Here is a 21,212-nt window from a genome sequence, read left to right as displayed (position 1 = left end):
GGTCAGCTAGGGTCTAGCACCTGTGCAGGCACCAGGAAAAGATGACAAGCTGCAAGTTACCAGGTGGCATGATGGGATCTCTGGAAGCTAATGGAGACCTTCATTAGCGATCTACCAGAATGAGTTTGGGTTTGCACGGCCAGCCACTGAGGGGGTTCTGTATCCTTCCATGGACCAGAGTGGGGGGCACAGCTCCAGCCGTCCTGCCGCAGGTGGTGTGGGTATCTTACCCCCATCCCCACGGCATTCACCTTTCCTGTGCACTCACCTTGATGGATTACAACAGCAAGTACCTGTTCCTCTTTGGGAGGGAGCAGCCCTCTACACAGGACTGCTGGGAGTTGGTGGATAAATTCCCCAGCTTCTGCCCCTGGCAGGACAAATCTGGAGGGTCCAACACTTAGCCCCCAATGCCCCTCCAGGGCACAGGGCACCAGATGCCTGGTACAGTGACCTGTTTGGTCAAGGCCCTTGTTGTGGTCTAAGCAGCTGGATGAATCAAATAAGAGCACACACTTTTGCATTCAGTTCTGTCTTTTTCTCTAAAAATAGAGCTCTTTATTTAAAACAGTTCAGCATGGATAACAAGCATTAAGAAATTATTTAAATACGATATAAACATAGAAAATTAAAAATAAATACAAAAAGCTAAGAATAATGTATAAGCTCAGTACAGTTGACCCTTGAACATGGGTCTGAATTGCATGGGTCCACTTATATGCAAATTTTCCCGATAAATACAGTGGTGAGTATGCAAAAGTTTATTCTTGTATTATTATTTATGAATTGTTGTGTTACTTATTTTTCACTTTTGCCCACTGCTGTATACAATTGGCCGTCCGTATCCCTGGATTTTGCATCCAGATTCTACTATAAACGTGGATAGAAAATAGTATTTTTTATTTGTGGTTGGGAATTCAGGGCTGCGGAGGGCCGGCAGTATGCATTGTTCCACACCATTCTATAGAAGGGACTTGCGCATGTGTGGATTCTGGTATCTGCTGGGGGAAAGGGGAGGTTCTGGAACCAATTCCCTGTGAATTTTGAGGTAGAACTGAAATTTTGGGGGGATTCAAAAGTTATTCGTGAATTTTCAACTGTGCGGGGTGGGGGTGAAGGATCAGCTCCTTTAACCCCTTCAAGAGTCCACTGTACTCTGAGAATTATAATGTTGCTTTAACCTAAGACATAGGCATTCTTCACCCAATGTCCCTCAAGCGTGGCCTTGGAGCTGGGAATGGGAAAGGGCTTTGTAAACAGTTAAGTGCGTGCTTTCTCCAAAGGCTTCCCACAGTTTTGTTTTGTTTTAAAACAATTTAATGACTATAAAGGAGCTGGGATTCTGAAATAACTTTGAAAAATAAAGCTTAAAAAAGTTGAGGTTTAGCCTGACCAGGCAGTGGTGCAGTGGATAGAGCATCGGCCTGGGACTCTAAGGACCAAGGTTTAAAACCCCGAGGTTGCCGGCTTGAGCATGGGCTCACCAGCTTGAGTGTGGGATCATCGACATGACCCCATGCTGCTGGCTTGAGCCCAAAGGTTGCTGGCTAGAGCGAGAGATCCTTGGCTCGGCTGGAGTCTCCCCACCCCCCGTCAAGGCACAAATGAGAAAGCAATTTAATGAACAACTAAGGAGCTGCAATGAAGAATTGATGCTTCTCATCTCTCTCTCTTCCTGTCTCTCTCTCTCTCACATGCGCGCTAAAAAAAAAACAAAACCCAAAAACTGAGATTTAATAATTGTGATTAAGTGATTTCTTCACCAGCATAATAGCTTTTTAGTTTTTTGAAATTATCTTCATAAAGCAACTCAGCTTGTTCCAGAAAAAACTTCAGCCTTAGTCTAGGCATTGTCCTAAACCGGCCCCAAGCCACAGCTGTGCCTCGCAATGAGGCTTCAGTCTGCTCCTCCTCCTCCACGCTCACGTGTGGACAAGCCTTCATGCCTGCAGAAATGCACATGTGTGCATGCATGTGCATATGTATGTGAGCCCCAGCCCCAGCAGTGAAGGCCTCCTGCCAGCTCTGTGTGCCTTGGAAATTCTTGCTGTGACCTCAGCACTTTGCTGATATGGCTAAGGGAACAGAGCTCGGACCAGCTGGCCAGAGACCAAGGATCTCACCCTTAGGGTCATACTCAGTAAGTCAACATTTCAGCTTCTCCTGACAAAATGTTGGTCCCTATGGGTGAAAACTCTGCTATGCTCATCCATATACTGATGATATATTCGTGAACACCCATCACTACCACCAGGGAACAACCTGTTTCCGGAAGATACTGGTTTCTCATAACTAGAAGGAAAAATGGGACTTCTTTATAATCACAATAATCAACCAAAGAGTCCAAGTGTTGTCTGCAACGGGAATCATAGCCCAGGGGTCCAATTCCGGGCCAGGTTGCTACCTTACCCCCAACCAATCAGACCCCCCCTGGAAGATGGACCATTTGGTTTTTTACTGGAAAAATGGAGAGGGACCAAGGTCCCCTTTGACTGGCTTCTGGCTTCTGTGTACTGTTTCCTGACCAGGAGATAGAGACGGCAAGGGTGGAAGGCAGGAGGGAGATGAGAGGTGAGACCAGCTAGGAGGTGAACACTTCCAGGTGCTCTGACTTGAAGGGTCACAAGTGGGAGATGCCCAGCGGTCTCCCGAGAGCCTGGGTCAATGGAGAGTCCCACCAGCTGCCGCGAAGAGCTGCCAGTGATGTGCTGGGGCCGTGTCCCATGCCTCTCTCAGGACCCTCCTCACACCCCAGGTGGGAGTTGCAGATGAGAAAATCCAGGTACAGAGAAGGAAGGTGGCTTACCCAAGGTCACACAACCAGGAAGTAAACCTGTGCATTTCCACATGAACAAAGGCTGCCCTTTCCCTTCCCCTCTAACACCCTCTGCCAAATAGCTTTTTCCTCACTGGGGCCGGCCCCAGGGGAGTCATGAATCAGAAGGCCAAGACGTGGGGAGGAGGGTGCTGGAGCAATGCAGGACCTCCAGATGCCCTCCCCACAACCCAGATGGCCCCTGGTGGTGTCAGCCCTTGATGTCCACTGTGACCTGACTTACCTGTGTCATGTTGTCCAGGGATGACTTTTCTACCTGACCTGTTACTCCAGGGACAGCGGGGCAATCCACCTTACTCAATCCTTTTCTCTGGTCCCCCTGGAGCTCAGCCCGTAGCTGGTGGATCACAGGATGGGGTGCCCTCTTATTGCTCAACCCGACGAGCAAACGGCCTCTAGCTGGGGTTCCGGAAGCGCAGCAGGAACACTCCACCACCCCGTTGTTGATGCTCCCAGGTTTTCAAGGCTCAGTGGCATCCTGGGTCCTTGGAAAGCTCAGGAGCACCAGATTTGGCAGGAAGCTGGGGGACAGCTCACCTGGCCATGTAATGCCCCAGGGTCCTGCTCCTGGCTTCGGTCTTCTGGAGGCTGTCAGTCCCCCAGATGCCAGCACCACTGTCCTCACCTTCTGATTCCCACCCACCTTCTTCCTCCTCCTCCTCCTCCTCCTCCTCCTCATCGTCGTCTTCCTCCTTAGGACTACTGTCCCAGCAGAAGGTCAGAGTCTGAAGAGAAACTAGAGGCTCCCTGGAGACCAGATTCTGCCTTGGTGACAAGGAGCCCCAGCTGGCCGAGAAGGAGAGGTCGTCTCCCTGGAGCTCTTCCAGAGAACCCAAGTCCTTGGGGAATCTGGGGAGTGGGAGAGGCTCCTGACACCTGTCCCCACTCTGCCCTTGGCCTGGCCCCCTCTTGGCCATATAGCCAAAGGACCCAGCCTCGTCCAAGAGGGAGGAGCCGTCAGTGCTGGCCCAGCTTCTGTCTGAAGAATCCCAAGCAGCACAGCCTTCAACCTGGACCCCTGGCTCAGACTGTCCTGGGCTCTGGTGCTCCTGCCCCAGGAAATGCGGAGGTTCGATGTAGGGCTGGAAGCTGACGTTGTCATCTGTGTCCTCCTCGTCATCCTCCTCCTCAGCACTGTCCTTTTCTGATCCTGCTTGGATGGTGGCTGGCGCCATGACTCTAGGGGTCAGTCTGACCCTTATGGTCAGTTCCTTTTGGGGACAGAGGGTCAAGTCATCCAGGGACTCTGGGCCACTGGGCTGAAAGCTTGCCACGTGGTGTCTATGTCCAGAAAAGTCCTGATTTGGAGAGGGGAGACAAGAACAGAAAGTTCAGGCTTTCCTGAAAACATAACTGTTCTAATTGGCATTCCCCTTGGAAACAGACCCCGAGACAGGGCTGCAACTGTAAATAGCGTCTTTGGGAAGTGATCTTAGGAAAGGCCACCGGGAGAGAGCTCAGCATATGAGACAGGAGTGGGGAGCTGCCACTAAGATGGGTGTTATCAGGGAAGTTACTTCTAGGGCAGCCGGAGCTTAACCCTGCGGGACCTCAGGGAGCCAGCACAGTGCCCGTGTCTCAGCGTGCCGTCAGGTGAGGGGTGGGCGGTGAAGGCAGAGCACCAGCAGAGTGGACACCAGAGGCCAGAGACAGCCCCCAGGGTTCAGGTGCTGGCTGCTGGAAGGAACTTTAAAAATACTCCCTCCAGCCCTGGCTGGATACTCGGTTAATTAGAGCATCGTCCTGAAATGCAGAGGTGGCCTGTTCGATCCTTGGTTGGGGCACACATAGAAACAGATTGCTGTTTCTATCTCCCTTTCTCCCCCTTCCTCTAAGATACATAAAAAAGAAAAAGAAAAAAGAAAAAAAATACTCGCTTTCACATGGCAGGGACATTCAGAATCCATCCTCAAAGCCCCCACCCAGCTTGAGTGCCCACGAAGCCTCAGCGATGGCCCAGCCCCACTGCCCAGGCTCTCATCGGAACAAGCCCAACCGCCTGACCTCTCCAGGCTCCCCCTGGCCCAGCCGGCCTCCACGTCTGAGGGAGTGAACCAGCAGACAAGGGAGGAAGTTCCAGGTTCGGCCCGGGCGGGCGAGACTCAGCCTGGGTTAGATTGTGAACTAAGTGTTGGGACCCTTCTAAAACTTCCCCTTTTGGCACCATTCCGTCCCCTCCCCTTCTGGGCATCTCTCCTGAGTCCCAAGGCTGGGGACTCTGCTCTCGGCACCCGACGAATCCTTCGTGGAGAAGAAGTTATTAAACTAACAGGGACTTAAGGCACTTCTCCTTCCCAGGTATTTGACTTTAGTGCCAAAGGAATGAATTACAAATAGTGGAAATTTAGGCACAAAGAAAGGAGAGGTTTTGCAATTTGGGTCATCTTGATATTCTGTCTGTAAGTCTAGTCCCACTTCCCAGTTCTTCAACAACCCTCCCCCCTCTGGGATATATCCCAGGGGTGCCGTACCAGCGCCTGGGGCATCTTCGCCCGCTGAAACCAGGGGTTCCCTAGGAAGCTCTTCCAGATCACATATCCCGTGGCAATAACCACCAGCAGTGGCAGCAGAAGCGGTAGCAGCAGCGCCAAGAGTGCCCAGTTGACTCCTAAGGAAAAATAATAACAATAACAGACACAACAATGGCTCCCATCTACCAACTGCATACGTGCTGAGAGCTGCACATACGTGCGTCATCCGATTACCCTCATAAGAATAAACCCACCCTACAGAGTGTAGCAACCAAGACTCAGAGTGGCCAAGCAAGACACACAGGCAGTGTGATAGAGCAAGGATTTTAGTCGAGGTGCTCTTAACCACCCTAGTATGAAGATCCTGACGCTCAGGGGGAGATCCTTGATTCCGTACCACTTTGCACCCACCTGGGGTCTCCAGGGAGAAGCAGCTGGGCTTGGAGAACTCGCTGTATTTAGGGTCACCAAGGGTATAGATGGTTTTGGCGCTGACGCAGTGGTGTCCACTGGTATCTAGCTGGAGGGGGACCTGGACCGGCTGGCCGTGGGGAGTGACTGGAAATCGGGTCTGTTTGGAGAAAGAAGCAGAGGTGAGTGGACCCGCTGTGGGAACCAGCTCCGTACAGCCAGCATGGGGTGGGGTGGGTGGGCAGGATACGTTGTGGTCCTGCATTTTCTTTGCTTGGACTCAAGTTCAAGTGTTAAGGAAGCATTTGCCAGCACCATCTGGTTTCTTTTCTGCTGCATTTGGAGGTAGAGATGGTCTGGGTTCAAAAGCACCCTTGCCATTCAGGGTCACTCCCTGAGCCCCTGCCTCGGACTGGCTGGTCTTCACTTTGAGGGGCATATTCCTCAGGCTTCCTAACCCAAGGGCCTCCCAACTGATTTGGGAAGGGGGCATCCTTCAGCCATCGCAGACACAGAAAGCTCTAGGGCTGCCTGCCCGATATAGTAGCCACCGGCCCCATGTGGCTCCCGAGCTCTTGGAAGTATGGCTGGTCCAAACTGGGATGGGCTCTGAGTGCAAAATACAGAGCCGCCTTCAAAGACTAAGTGAAAAAAGAATTAAACTACCTCGATAATATTAATTACATGTTGAAATGTTAACATTCTATTGGATGAAATAAAGTATATTATGGAAATTAAATTCACCTGTTTCTTTTTACTTCCTTTAATGAGAAACACTTAAAATTACATCCATGCCTTGCATTATATTTCTACCGGATGGTGTTGGTTTAGAGTATTTGTAATGTTCTTGAGGCATGGACCACATCACATGAAGATGTACACCCTAGTTTCCAGAGGATGCAGGAGGTAAGGAGTGTGAGCGCTGGTTCAGTGAAAGAAGAAATGAATAAGGATGGGCCAGCTGACTATCCAGACTGTAGACATATCTGTCTGCCAGCTGTTTTGGGTTTTTTTAGGTGAGAGGAGGAGAGACAATGAGGCAGATTCCCACATGCGCCCTGACTGGGTTCCACCTGACAACCCCAACAAGGGCCAATACTCAAGTAGCAAGCTATTTTTAGCACCTGAGGTTGAACCAATTGAGTCACCGGCTGCAGGAGAACAAGAGGGAGAGGGAGGGGCAGAGAAGCAAATGGTCACTTCTCTTGTCTGCTCTGACTGGGAACTGAACCAGGGATGTCCATATGCTGGGCCAATGCTCTATCCACTGAGCTACCAGCCAGGGCCACTGCCAGCTTTTTGGTAAACAGTTTTACTGGAAAACAGCTGTGCCTGTTCATTTACATACTGTCTGTGGGGTTTCTTGCATTACATATGCCGAGTTAAGTAGCAGTGACCAACCATATGGTCTGCAAAGCCATAGTTATTTACTATCTGGCCGTTTACAGAAGAAGTTTGCCAACCCTCCATAAAGCCATCCCTACAGACATACTCACACACCCCCTCAGAAAACAAGTCTGAAACTGGACAGACACTGCAGAGCTATCTGTGGTTACCTCTGGTACTTTTATTTTCCCCTTAGAGCTTCTGTGCATTTTCTGACTTTTCCATAATGAATCCGGTGGCTTGGTAAGCAGGCCTCTTGTAGCTCACCATATTTCAATCAGATTTTATTGTTAAAACAAAAAGGTTTCATAATTAAAAAAAAAATATATATATATACACATATACATATACATATATATATATATATATATATATATATATATATATATATATATTAGGTAGACAGGTGTGCTGTTACCACCTGTAAGGACGCCCTGTATTTGGCTTCTTAGGTGGAGAAGGGCAGGGGTGGGCCACAGGCCATTTGAACTCTGCAGAGTCAGGGCATGCCAAGGATGAGGGGGATGCGGAGAAGGCTTCCCGGGGGAGGTATGCAGGTTGTAGGCTGGGAGGGTGAGGAGCACTGGGGTTTGGTGGGGCAGGGGGCCCAGAGAGGGGGCAGGAAAGGAGCTTCCTACCTTGTTCCAAGTCCCCTCCTTCCAGAAATCCACCTCATATTTCAGATTTGATGGGGGCATGCAGGAGGGAAGCTGGTATGTGGCATTGACCTGCAGGATCTCCTCTGTCCTAGTGATTACCAGGATGGGCGGGGCCGGCTCCACTGGCAGAAACAGAACAGGACTTGTCAGTAGAGGGAGCCACAGTGTGCTCATCCCCCTGCCTGCAGGCAAGCCTGCTCCTCCCCAGCCCAGGGGCTCTCCTGGACAGGGGAAACCAGCACTGGTGTTTGAGCCTCCCAGCCATCTTATTTAAGCCCTGCAGTGTCCCTGGACGGCGATATCACTATTCTCGTTTTAAAGATGGGCAAACTGAGGCTGAGAAAGGTGAAATAACAAGGCTAAGCTCCCAGTTAACCTGTCTGTATTCATGTCCCTTCTACCCAAGTGCCCTTCACATATCACTGGTCTGCCAGAGTCCTGCCCTTGTGCATTAGGTATTTATGGCTGCTGAGACACATCACCACAAACTTAGTGGCTTAAAACAACACACATTTATTATCTCCCAGTGCTACAGGTCAGAGTCCAGGGGATAATGACTATGTATTAAGCTCTGGGCAGCGGGCTGAGGGTAATGGCGTGGTGAGGCCTCCATGCATCCTGACCTGCAGGAGCAAAAGAAATCAGGGGAAATTAATATGCAAACTACCAACACTCAGGAGAGAAAGTGACCAGGGCCACAGTAGAAGGCAGAAAAGGGCAGGGTCAATCAGTCTTGGCATGGGAGAAGAAGGAGAGCTTCAGGGAGGAGGAGGCAAAATTTTTTTTTTTAAAAACGTATCCTCCTCTCTGCATCTTTCCCTCCATTTCAATACCTTGGTCCTGTTTATTCCACCATGCCAGTGGTTCATCCATCATTCTTCTAGCCAGACAGCCTTTCTCCTTGCCTTCCCATCCTTCCTTCCTTTCCAACCAGCACTCCTTCCTTCCTGTCCATCCTTTCTAGCCCATCAGCCCACTTTTCTTTTAATTCATCCATTCTTCTTTCCTTTCCATATGTCTTTGCTTCTTGTTTTCCCTTCCTTCGTTTGTTCCTTCCCCCTTCCTGCCAGCCCTTCTGAGGCAGCCTGCCTTACTCCTATACCCTCTAACTGCTGACCCACCCACCTGCCTTTCCTTCCTAGCCTCCGCCTCTCCATCCATACCTGCTTCCTTCCTCGTACGCATGAGTCCTCCCACCTAGCCTCCTTCCTTCCACTCAGCCACCGTGTCTTCCTCTCCATGCTTTCTTCCTTCTTACCCATCTGTCTTTTTCCTCCTTTTATCCATCTACCCAGACCACATCCTCCCATAAATCATCTCTTCTTCCTCCTCTTCCATTCTTCATTCAATCTCTCCCTCCCCTCCCTGCAAGCCCTATTTTGCCCTCAAATATAATATTTCGAGAAGCCTGGGAAACGATCTATGGATCTTAGCTCCAGGAGGCTATTGTCTGAGCACGCGTCCTCTCGCTCTTGCCCCACCTCACTCTTGGTCTGGCCCAGTGCCTTGCCCAAGATCAGCAAGCTCCCGAGTCACAGCCCACCTCCGCCACTTCCCAGCTGTGTACCCCATGGCAACTTACCTCACCTCTGTGAGTCTTGCTTTATTTTGTTTTTAAAAATGGGTTGTTGCAAACAAACTTCACAGGTTTGTTATGAGGATTAGAAATAAAATATATTGGGGGGAAAAAGTACTCTCCCGACTCAATGATAACACTGGAGATTTCTGAATGGGTTAAGCATGGGGAATGTTTTCCCCTCCCCCAAACTTCTACAGCATACAGAAATTACTTTTGCAACCAGCATTCAAAAAAAGTTGTTTCTCAAGGGAAAGGTTGAACATTAAAAAAATAGAAATAAGTATACAAAGTGCCTGTATAGCTCATGACCAAGGCTGTGCTCGACAGAAGCTAAGGAGTAGCACAGCGGGAGGTCCGAGCTGAACTGCGGGCCCTGGTGCCTCTCCCCTCCCTCCCTCCGTGAAGTCAGGCTGCTTGGGCATGGGCTGGGGCCCCTGGGGGCTGCCCCCCAGGGCTGCTCTCTGCGTTGGGGAAGTGGGAGACAGGTGGTTGCACAGTAGTGCCTCTGAGCCAAGTTCTTGGGCAGAGAGCCTCTCACTCAGTCCCTTACCCGTAGACCTACCTTCAAAAAGGTAGTCCAGGTATTCGGACTCCACCCAGGGGGACTGGATGCTGGTGAAAACCGCGCGCACACGTCCCTTGAACTTGTTGTATAGGTCCTGCTTCTCCAGGCACATCAGAGAACACGTCAGCTCCCTGGTTCCCACACACTTTCTCACTTTCCGCCACTTTTTGGGGGTCGTTCCAGAGCTAAGGGAAGGAAACAAGAGACCTTGGGCCATGGACTCAAACTCTGGGGGCAAAGGAACTTTGAGAACATGTGATCACTCATCCCTCCATTCATCTTCCCATCTGTCCTCTATCCGTCCATCTGTCCAAGCAGCCAGACTTTGGTTGAGACACAATGAGAACAGTCCAGTTAGGAGCTCAGGCTCTGGATAGACACACGTGGGTGGGAATGCTGGGTCTGCCCCTCACTAGCTCTGGGATCCTATGCAGGTAACCACCCCTGAGCCTCAATCTCCTCATCTGCCATGCCTCCCTCAAAGGGCCGCTGTGATGGCTGCTATTGCTAGTACTAGCAAACATTTTCCACATGTTTATTCATTGAAGCATTTAGGGACTGACCGGCTGCCGCGTGCCCGGCACCATGCTGGGTGCTGTGTGGATGTCAGAGGGGAACATGCAGGCCCATGACTCCAGCCTCCTGAGAACATGAGGTCCACAGAAGGAACCTGAGCGCTGGGTATCATTCTTGGGGAATCAACAATGCCTGCCAGACAAGGTCCTCGGGAAGTTACTCTCTGGTGGGAGGGGATGAGAGATTATCATCACATCAAAACAAAATAAATCTGGGAGCTGGTCACTGCAGTGCTAGTAGGGTACTAAGGGAGTGACCTTCGCAAAGGCGGCTCAGGAAAGGCCAAGAAGATAGTATTGAAGCGGAGGACACACGATGAGAAGGGAGCACGCAAAGGCGTGGGGACAGGAAGAGCAGGAGCAAAGCCCTGCGAGGGGAAGGATCTTGAACCATCCACATGAAAGCTATGACATCAGTGTGGCTGAAACCTGGGGACAAGGGAGGGAGAGGCTGTGGGCAGCCGGAGGATGAGGGCAGAGAGGGGTGGAAGGAGCAGGTGGGCTTCGCCATCTTGGTAAGGAGTCTGGATTTTATTCCAAGTGTGATAGGAAGCCACTGGAAGGTTCTGAATGGGCCATGGGGCGGGGGGGGGGGGGGGTGCCGACCTAATTTATGTTTTTAAAAGATCACCAATAAACTAGCTAGGAGGCTGCCACCGTGATCCAAGAGAGGACAGTGGTAGCCTTGGTGAGAAAGGGTTCAATTCAGGATATATTTTGGAGCAAAAATAGACAAACTACAGGAAGAAACAGGAAACCCATAAAAACATATATAGAACAAAGTGGACAAACTAGTTAAGCCACACACAAACATTAATAGCATATAAAAATATTAACAAGTGTCAACAAAAATAAAGCAACTCTCAAGAAATTTCAAAGAATAATTATCTCATAAACTGTTTCCTCTGGCTGCAAATAGTCCAGTTAAAAATCACCAATGCACGGGAACTAAGAAAGGTTGGAAAATTTTTAATGCTGCAAAATAACTTATGGATCAAAGAAAGAATTATAATGGAAATTACTGGATATCTAAAATGGAATGATTATAAAAATAATATAAATAAGAATTTATGAGATATGGCTAACTAGTGCTTAAAGGGTAACATAGCTTTAAATACTTATAACAGAAAATAAGAAAGGATAGAAATTAATAAGCTATAAGCAATCAGCTGAAGAAGTGAGAAAATAATGCAAAACAAACATACACAAACAGATCAAAACTGTAACCTACTCCTTCAAAGTAGTCTAAAAGGCATTTAAAATGACACAACGCACAAAAGAACAACACAAAACAGAATTAGAAAAGCTCAGAAAGAATGGGATTTAAAAAAAAAACTCAAAAATTAATAAATCAGAATATAAGAGCAAGTTAACACAACAGATGACTTAAAAGAAACAGAGAGTAAAAAGAAGCAAAGTTTTAAACATAAAAAAAAGAACAGAAATGTAAATGGTAAAATTATAAAACTTCTAGAAGAAAGCATAGAAGACTATCTTCATGACCGTAAGTCAAATATGTATTTCTAAGGGCACTAAAAGCCTTTACCACTGAAGAAGAGAGATCCAATGAGTCAGCTCGGGCTGCCATGATGACAACACCAGACTAGGTGGCTTAAACAACAGACATTTATTTCTCACGGTTCTGGAACCTGGAAGTCCACGATCAAGGTGTGTCTGCAAGCTTGCTTTCTCCTGAGGCCTCTCTCTTTGGCTTGCAGATGGCCACATTCTTTCTCTCTGTGTCCTTACACGGCCTCTCCTCTGTGTGTGAGCATCCCTGGTGTCCTTTTCTCTTCTTATAAAGGCACTAGTCCTATTGGGTCAGAGCTCCACCCTCACAACAAAATTTAATCTTAATTACCTCTTTAAAGGTCCTATTTTCAAATACAGTCACATGAGGGATTAGGGCTTAAACATAATGCATACATATTAAGGGGTGAGGGGAAATAATTCAGTCCATAACAGGGCTATTGTGAGTTAAGCCACTATGAACATTTGTGTACAAGTCTTTATATGGACGTTTCACTTCTCTTGGATAAAGATCCAGGATTAGAAACTGGGGAGATTTGGTAACTTGAATGTGTAACTACATGAAACTGTCAAGCTGATTTCCGAACGGACTGTACCTTTGTACGTTCCCAACGATGTATGAGAGTTCTAGCGACTCCATGTGCATGTCAGCACTTAGCATCGTCAGTTCTTTTATTTTCATCATTCTAGTGGGTAAGTAGTAGCGTCTCATTGTAGCTTTAATTTACATTTCCCTAATAATTAATGATACTGAACATCTTTTTATGTGCTTATTTGCTATTCATATATCTTCTTTTGTGAAATGACTTTCCAAATATTTTTGGGTGATCTGTCTTCTTGTTATTAAGGTGCAGGAATTCTTTATTGTGAATATGAGTCCTTTTCGGTGCATATATTGTGAATATTTTTTTTTTTTCAGTTGCTGGCTTTTTCATTTTCTTTGGGCATTTTTTCTTTTTGGAAAAGCAAAGTTTTAAATTTCATGAAATCCAGTTTATTAGGTACTAAACTGTGCTCCCTCTATACTCATATGTTGAAACACTAATCCCAAATGTAATTGTACAGTGGTTCCTCCCTTATTTGAGGAGGGTATATTCCAAGACTTCCAGTGGATGCCTGCAACTGTGAACAGTACAATATCGAGACCTATGTATATGTTTTTTTCTATACATACATATCTCTGATAAAGTTTAACTTATAAATTAGGCACAGTCAGAGACTAACAATAACTAATAATAAAATAGGACAAAAATAACAATATACTATAATAAAAGTTATGTGACTGTGGTCTCTCTATCTCTGATAACCAAACTGATAATCATGCCAGCTGCTGATTAACAAGTGGGTAGTGTCTACAGCAGGGGTCTCAAACTCGCGGCCTGTGGGCCGCATGCAGCCCGCCGAACAATGTTGTACTGATTTTTTTTTGTTTTCAACTGCAGTGAGAAAAGTGTTGCGTTAACAGTTGCCTTTTGTAGACCTAGTGCGGCCCGCCAAACGGCTGTGATCTTGCTCTGTGGCCCACATGCTGAGTTGAGTTTGAGACCCCTGGTCTACAGCATGGATAGGCTGGACCAAGGGATGATTTATGTCCCTGAATGGAGCAGGACTGTGAGAGATTTCAACACGCCACTTAGAATGGCGTGCAATCTAAACCTTATAAATTGTTTATTTCTGTGATTTTCCACTTACTATTTTAATTTTTATATTTTTAATATTAATTCATATTCAGTCAGTCTCAGGTAACTGAAACCACCAGAAAGCCAAACCATAGATAAGGCCGGACTAGTGTATTTGGAGACTGAGCCTTTCAAGATGTAATTAAGATTAAATTTGGGTCATAAGTGTGGGTGGAGCACTAATGCAAGAAATATCTAAAAATGTGGAAGCAGTTTAGCAGCTGGGCAATGGGTAGAGGCTGGAAGAGCTTCGATGTGCACGTTGGAAAAAGCCGCGACTGCCTTGAACAGACTGTTGGTAGGAATGAGGGTGTTCGAGGTGATTCTGGTGAGATCTCAGGTGGAAAGGAGGAAAGTCTTATTGGAAACTGAAGGAAAGGAGACCCTTGTTACACAGTGGCAAAGAACGTGGCTGAATCTTGTTCTACTGTTTTGTGGAAAGTAGAAGTTAAAAGGAATAGACTCGGGTATTTAGCTGCGGAGATTTCTAACCAATATGTTACTCCTTACTGCTGATAGTAAAATGAGAGAGGAAAGTGATGAATAAAAGGAACTGTCAAAGGCCCTGGCCGGTTGGCTCAGCGGTAGAGCGTCGGCCTGGCGTGCGGGGGACCCGGGTTCGATTCCCGGCCAGGGCACATAGGAGAAGCGCCCATTTGCTTCTCCACCCCCCACCCCCTCCTCCTTCCTCTCTCTCTTCCCCTCCCGCAGCCAAAGGCTCCATTGGAGCAAAGATGGCCCGGGCGCTGGGGATGGCTCCTTGGCCTCTGCCCCAGGCGCTAGAGTGGCTCTGGTCGCGGCAGAGCGACGCCCCGGAGGGGCAGAGCATCGCCCCCTGGTGGGCAGAGCGTCGCCCCTGGTGGGTGTGCCGGGTGGATCCCGGTTGGGCGCATGCGGGAGTCTGTCTGACAGTCTCTCCCCGTTTCCAGCTTCAGAAAAAAAAAAAAAAAAAAAAGAACTGTCAAGCAAAAATGGAAGATTTGAAAAATTCTCAGCCTATGCATATTGCAAAACAATGTGCAAGCAGAGAATAGCAAGTGTGGCTGAAAACCTTTTAATAAAGAGATCTTGGTTGCGACTTGTAGGTTTATTGGCCATCTCAATAGAAGCCAGGACAAGACCTAAAAGCAATAGCTAAGTAGTGATCAGTGTACAATGAGCACACAGATTGTGAACTTTAAAACTATTTCCTACCTGGCCCTGGCCGATTGGCTCAGAGGTAGAGGGTCGGCCCGGTGTGTAGAAGCCCAGGTTCAATTTCTAGTCAGGGCACACAGGAGAAGTGCCCATCTGCTTCTCCACCCTTCCCCCTCTCCTTCCTCTCTCTCTCTCTCTTCCCCTCCCACAGCCAAGGCTCCATTGGAGCAAAGTTGGCCCAGGCGCTGAAGCCAGCTCCATAGCCTCTGCCTCAGGTGTTAGAATGGCTCTGGACACAATGGAGCACTGCCCCAGATGGGCAGAGCATCGCCCCCTGGTGGGCATGCTGGGAGGATCCTGGTCGGTCACCCCAGATGGGTCCTGGTCGGGTGCATGCGGGAGTCTGATTGCCTCCCGCTTATAACTTCAGAAAAATATAGAACAAACACACATACACACACACACACACACACACACACACACATACACACACACACGAACAGAAAACAACAACAACAACTATTTCCTACTAAATGGAGAAGTGTCTGATTTCAGGTTTTAGGTTAGGAATTGTGCAGATGAGCCTGAAACATCTTGTCATAACAGACAGCAATAAAGATATCAAAGCTACTAAGATCAAATGAAAAGAATACAGGAACCAAACTGAAGAAACTTTCTCTGTCTAAGGATGGGACAATTCAAGCTTCAAAGAGTAGAGGAGAGTACGTTTGAACAGATTGAAACCATTAGATGTGTTTAAATACGTGAGTTCATAATGATAATTTTAACCAAAGAAGACTCAATCACCATTGGAAGAGGATAGGGAACCAATTCATTATCTTGAAAACTGGTAAACAAAAAGGGGGAAAAAATCAAGCATTTAACCCATTTTGTGTATTGGAAAAGTACCTCTGAAGATCAAATACTACACAGAGGATGCATCTCTTTATAAAATAACTCCAACTAGTAAGTGAAAAAATAATACAATTAGAATATTACCACTTTGCAGTTCTCACAGGTGTTTAAAAGTATAAAGGAGAAAGAAAATATTGAAAGGTCCAGAGGATGGCCTTTTAGTTCTTTGATTACTTTATCCCAGCCCCACTATTCCCAGCTGTGTGACTCTAAGCAAATACACTCTCGGGGCCTCCGTTTCCTTAACTGCAGGGTGGAGCTACTGCAACCTCCCTCAAAGGGCTGTCTGTGTGAGACGAAATTCGTTTAAGGTATCGCCTCAGTGCTGACCTAACAGCAAACACACAGCTTCCTGATACAGTTCTATTAAGTTCTTTCTTTTGAAAGCTCTCTTGCAGTCTGTCCTCCAAGCCAGGCCCCCATCACTCACAGCCTGATGCTGTGGGTAGAGGGACAATGATGGAACCGAAGAGCACAGCTTTGGGGTCAGACAGACTTGGGATTTTCTTCTGGTTCCATCACTAGCTTCCTCAGGCAAATCATGGCACCTCTCTGAGCTCAGTTTCCTCACCTCTAAAACGGGGGAAACAGCAGCGCCTGTCTGGTGATACTGGGAGGAAGTGAAATATTCTTGCAAGGCTTAGCACGCAGCCTGGCACACGGTGGGTCCTGAGGGCATGGCAGCTGCCACCCCTTCCTGCCTCCTCTTCCTCACCAATTCTAGATCAGTTCTCCTGAGTATCTGCTTTTAATCATCTTACTCGCTAAAGAGCTCAAATAATTCCCATCTATGTGCAAAGATGGTGAATCTGTTTGCATTCGCAGATGCTTCTGGATGAGTAGGGGCTGCCTGGCCTGCCATGTTGGGAAGGACCCCAAGGCTCTGTGCGGGTGATGCCTAACACAGGCCCTGCAGGAGACCCATCTGCCCTCCCTTATCTGCTGGAACAACTCCAAGCCCTGACTTCCATCACTGGGCCCTCATAGCTCCACCCAAACTCTGCCCGGACTTTCCTCGATGATCTACCCTCACCCACGGCAGTTCAACCACCTGTGCACTGTTCTCCATCCAATGTCATTCCCGCCTCAGACCTTTTACCCAATGCCCTCTCCTAATACCTGCCACATGCCACCTCCCAGGGGACCCAGAGAACCAGCAAGTGCTGCCCCCACTGAAAGCAGCTTCCCCAGAGAAGCCCCTCTTATCCCTGCCCCTCCCCCCTCTAGACGCTCCCTTTTACCTACGATAGGCCACAACATAGGTCACGTTGTGGGGGTTGCCAGGCCCTGGGAGCCACGTCAGGTACACGCTGAAGTTCCGGGAGAACAGCGTCACGTTCTGGGGAGGGGCCAGACGGGGTTTCCCTGGGGGGGGGAGAGAATGGTCATGAAGCCTGGAGCTCCTGGCTGCTCTTGACATCGGCCATTCGGAGCTGAAAAGTGGCATGGCAAGCAGTCATGTGCGCACTTAGTTTGAGAAACCAGGAGTATCTGGGGTGGCTGAAGTAGAGGGCACCTGGTGGAGGGTGGGAACCGGGGAGTCAGCATCCTTGGGACAGCCATGTTAGGACTGGCTGGATGGCAGCCCCACGCCCGCCCTCAGCATCAGCAGCCCACCTGTGCCTGGAGAGGAAGCTCCCGCCCACTCTGACACCTGCGGGTACAGTGGACCGCAGAACAGGAACCACCTCACAGACTCCTGGGCCCCTGGACCACAGAAAGGGACAGCCCTGAGGGTCTCAATGAGCAAGCAGGTGCTCTGTCGGCTTCTCAGCCATGTCCCCAGAGCCTGCCTGCAATGCTTCCTGGTACATTGTAGATGCACAATCACTATCTGTTGAGTGAATGGACAAATATTGTGATAGTTTGAGTTATTCTGAAGGCCTCCTACCTGTTCTCCCTGCTTCCCACTTTGTCTCCTCAGACTGTTCTCCACACAACAGCAAAAGTTAAAACGAAAGTCAGATCATGTCACTCCTTTGCTTTAAACCTTCTAATGGCTTCCATTTCACTCAAGGTAAAACCAAAGTCTTTACATTCAACCGAAAGACTATCTAAACCAGGGGTCTCAAACTCGCAGCCCACAGGCCGCATGCGGCCCGCCGAACAATTTTGTGCGGCCCACAGACTAATCCACGAAGTTCAAAATATTTTGGATAAAATTAAGTAAGCTTAGGGGCCTACTTGTATTTTTCATTTCTCTAGCATCCTAGCTAGATATTAGCTTAGTTAACAGCAGTTGTGATGCGAACTACAGTTTCTGGTCGTTTTGTGACACTGAGTAAACTGCATGTACGATTGTGCTTGTTGTACTGATTTTTTTTTGTTTTCAACTGCAGTGAGAAAAGTGTTGCGTAACAGTTGCCTTTTGTAGACCTAGTGCGGCCCGCCGAAGGGCTGTGATCTTGCTCTGCGGCCCACATGCTGAGTTGAGTTTGAGACCCCTGATCTAAACTGATCTATTACTCCCCCCACCTGCTCCCTCCTCTCCAGCCATACTGGCCTTTTGATATTCCTAAAGCACGCTCAGTGACACTTTCCTTGACCACTTTAAGTGGCCACTACTTCCCCTCCTTGGCTTCCCTTCCTTCTTACTGCTAAGCCTCTTCTGAGCCTGCATCTGATTACACAAGTGCCCAGGTTCATGTCCTTCCCTTGCCTTTAGAGTAAAGTCCACAGTCCTTATCGAGCTACATGAGGCCCTGCCCTGCTTGGCTTGGTCAGGCCATCTTGTCAACCTCTTCCCCACAGGTTTGCCAGGCTGTGGCAATCTTCCTTCTTGACCTTCTCAAACCACTGTATTCTTCTTTTTTTAAACCATTGTATTATTTTGGGTGCCTTTGAACCCAAGTATCTTTGACTGCCTGGTGTTTAGCATCTAATCTTTTAAAGACTGCATTCAGACATCACTTCCTCCAGGGAGTCTTCCCTGAGGAAGTGCTGGTGCTGACGATGAAAACAGCTAACATATTTTGTGTCCTAACTATGTGCCAGGTGCCATGTTAAGTAAGTTGCCTGCATTTCCTCTTCCAATCCTCCCCACACCCCTCAGAGGTAGGTACTAATTATGATCATCACATTATAGATGGGGAAACTGAGGCCTTTAGCTAATAAGTTGTAGAATTCAAATCAAGGCCTAGCCAATTCCAAAGTTTGAGCTCTTGACTACACAGCCTCCTCTAGGTTCTCATGGGGCCTGTTCAACTTTATTCTTCCAACATCCATGGACCATTATTGGTCAACATCTATTGACCACTGTGTGCCAGAGGTTTCAAAGAATACAACTCCATTCCTGCTCTTTAGGAGCTCATGGTCCCATGGAGAATTCAGTGCCCTGAAATGCCACGGGGGCCATGACAGAAATCTATACAGGTTATAAAACGGCATCAGGGAGAACGGGGTCAATTCTACTGATAGCTCTCAGCTGGACTCCCCACCCTTGGCCTTTTAGACCCAAATATGGGTGCCTGTTTCCATCCTATCCTGTGTCTTCAAGATGGAAATGGATCACCCTGGGATGCTGGTGCTGTCACTGCTCCCAGCTTCTGGATTTTCTAGCAGATGACTGGCAGGAGACCAAAGTCTGAGCTTGGGCGCAGTGGAGAAATAGCAACTGGAGTAGCTACCTTCCACTGAGCCTTCAACAGATGCCAGGCATGGGTACGGCATTTTACACACAAAACCTCAAGCAATCTCAGACAAACCACTGGATGCGGTAGGTGTCATTCCCCTTCCCTGGTGGGGGCACGAAGCGGGGAGACAGATGGTGAATAACTTGCCTGAGGCTACACAGCTAGTTCCTGTGGGAACCAGAATTGGAGCCAGATCTAGCTGAACTTCATCCTAATCATCACACCACAGTTTGTGCTGCGTAAATTAAAAATCCCTCGGGGCAAGTACAGTTAGGTCTAGACATGAAAGGCACCGAGTCTGACATGACAGTAAAACTGGGGAACAGAGGACTCCATCCTCCCCTCCCTCATCACTGCAAAAACACTCACTGCTGGGAGGCACCAGGGGCCAGGGCATCCCTGAGCTGACGTAGGTGGGTAGACAGCCCTGTGCCGGCTACCCACCCCACAGTCAAAGCTGGCCATGCTTGCTTCATTCAGCCTGTCTTCTCTGTTCCACTTCTCGCCTCTGCCTTCCTTCTTGGGCAATTTCCTTAATTGCTCTGAGCCTCAGTGTCTACACTTGAAAAGGGAGAAAATAATATCAACAGAATAGGATGGCTGGGTTGTAAAAGCTGAAATAGGATAATGTGGTGCCCAGCACAAAGAAGTTGCTCAATAAAAGTTGGCTTTTCATGTAATTATTAGATTATGTCCAAGGGCTCTTCTAGCTCTTAAATGTGACTCTAAGACTAGGAAGATATCCTGGGGACAATTTCAGGACCATCTCCCTGGACTGGTTGAGACTTGGTGGTTTGGTCCTACCCCAAGGTATTTGGTACCTTCCCACTTTATTTACCCACCAGTGGGGGCTCAGCAAAAAGGTGGCTTGCCAGAGTAACAGCTCACAGGCCAAGCCAGGGTGCCTCTCCCTCAGGCCCAGGTGGAGCACCTGCCACCCCCAGCTGGAGGCAGGGAAAGGAAGTGCAGGGCCAGCAGGGCACATCTGTCCGACTTCCCCTACTAATGAGGGTCAAGGGTGATTTCATTCAGACGACAGTGCTTTTAGGAGACCTTAACGTACATATACACTTCATAAATAAACGCAGCTATTGTCTAAACTGTCTCTGTTTTCCTCTTCCCCGGAAGCTGAATTGGCATTAGGAAGTTGGATCAGTTTTCTCCGAGAAAGAAATCTCAAACACTTCGGTCGGTTACAACTTGGGAGAAAACTGGTGGTGAGTGGGCAGGTGGAGTAGCGCTCCTCCCGGGTGGCTGCCGGAAGGTGGGACCCACGACCCTCCGTCCTCCGGATCCCAGGCGGGGCGGCCCCCCACCCTCCCCGTACCCTTACCTCCAGCGGAGCGCAGCAGGCACAGGAGCAGGAGGGCCCAGCGCCCGGGCCGGGCCATGGCAGCCCTTCGCCGGCGGGCCGGGCCGGGCCCGGTCCCGCCTCCTGGCACACCGGAGGCCAGGTGACGCGGCCGGCAGCCAACCGGAGGCCGAGCTGCGGGCCCGCCCCTCGCGGGCCGGGACTCTGCGGGGGCTCCCCCCGGGGCGCCGCCTGCGAGACTGAGACCAGCGCCCCGGGCTCCCGGCGCGATCCCTGCTGATAGCTCCCTAGTCCCGCGGTGGGGATGGGAGGACGGTAAATCCGTGTATGGGGGGAGGACAGGGGGAGGAGAACTGTTTGTTAATAAGAACCACAATTAGGACTTTAACTGGACCAAGTAGGGTTCAGGGCCAGTTTAACAGCGAAGCCTCAGGCGCCACCGAGCGTGTTCTACGTGCCGGATCCTAAACCAAGCACTTTCACACATTATCCTATTTAATCTCTCCCCCGACCCCAGAGAATCCA

The 21,212-nt window shown here is 48.8% G+C and overlaps 1 protein-coding gene across 3 annotated transcripts; it reads right to left on the bottom strand.

The window, feature by feature from the left end:
- Nucleotides 1-533: 533 nt before the first annotated feature.
- Nucleotides 534-20,835, bottom strand: IFNLR1 (interferon lambda receptor 1). Of its 3 annotated transcripts, XR_010730495.1 has the most exons (8): nucleotides 20,709-20,835; nucleotides 16,985-17,108; nucleotides 9,905-10,092; nucleotides 7,743-7,885; nucleotides 5,719-5,878; nucleotides 5,308-5,444; nucleotides 3,060-4,134; nucleotides 534-1,701 (listed from the first exon to the last, which is right to left on the bottom strand). XR_010730495.1 is itself a non-coding variant. In XM_066270114.1 (7 exons), exons 1-7 carry the CDS (start codon nucleotides 20,764-20,766, stop codon nucleotides 3,370-3,372), a joined length of 1,575 nt encoding a protein of 524 aa, XP_066126211.1. In that variant the 5' UTR covers nucleotides 20,767-20,835; the 3' UTR covers nucleotides 534-3,369. The 3 variants fall into 3 exon arrangements, 2 of the variants coding, with proteins under 2 accessions (XP_066126211.1, XP_066126212.1); XM_066270114.1 differs by having other exon boundaries at nucleotides 534-4,134; XM_066270115.1 differs by lacking the exon at nucleotides 20,709-20,835 and adding an exon at nucleotides 10,471-10,646 and having other exon boundaries at nucleotides 534-4,134; nucleotides 16,985-17,096.
- Between the last annotated feature and the right edge of the window lie 377 nt (nucleotides 20,836-21,212).

The sequence above is a fragment of the Saccopteryx bilineata genome, chromosome 3, assembly GCF_036850765.1.
Source record: "Saccopteryx bilineata isolate mSacBil1 chromosome 3, mSacBil1_pri_phased_curated, whole genome shotgun sequence".
NCBI lineage: Eukaryota > Metazoa > Chordata > Mammalia > Chiroptera > Emballonuridae > Saccopteryx > Saccopteryx bilineata.
The sequence above is the reverse complement of the archived record's forward strand: the minus strand, read 5'-3'. Positions and strand labels throughout refer to the sequence as shown.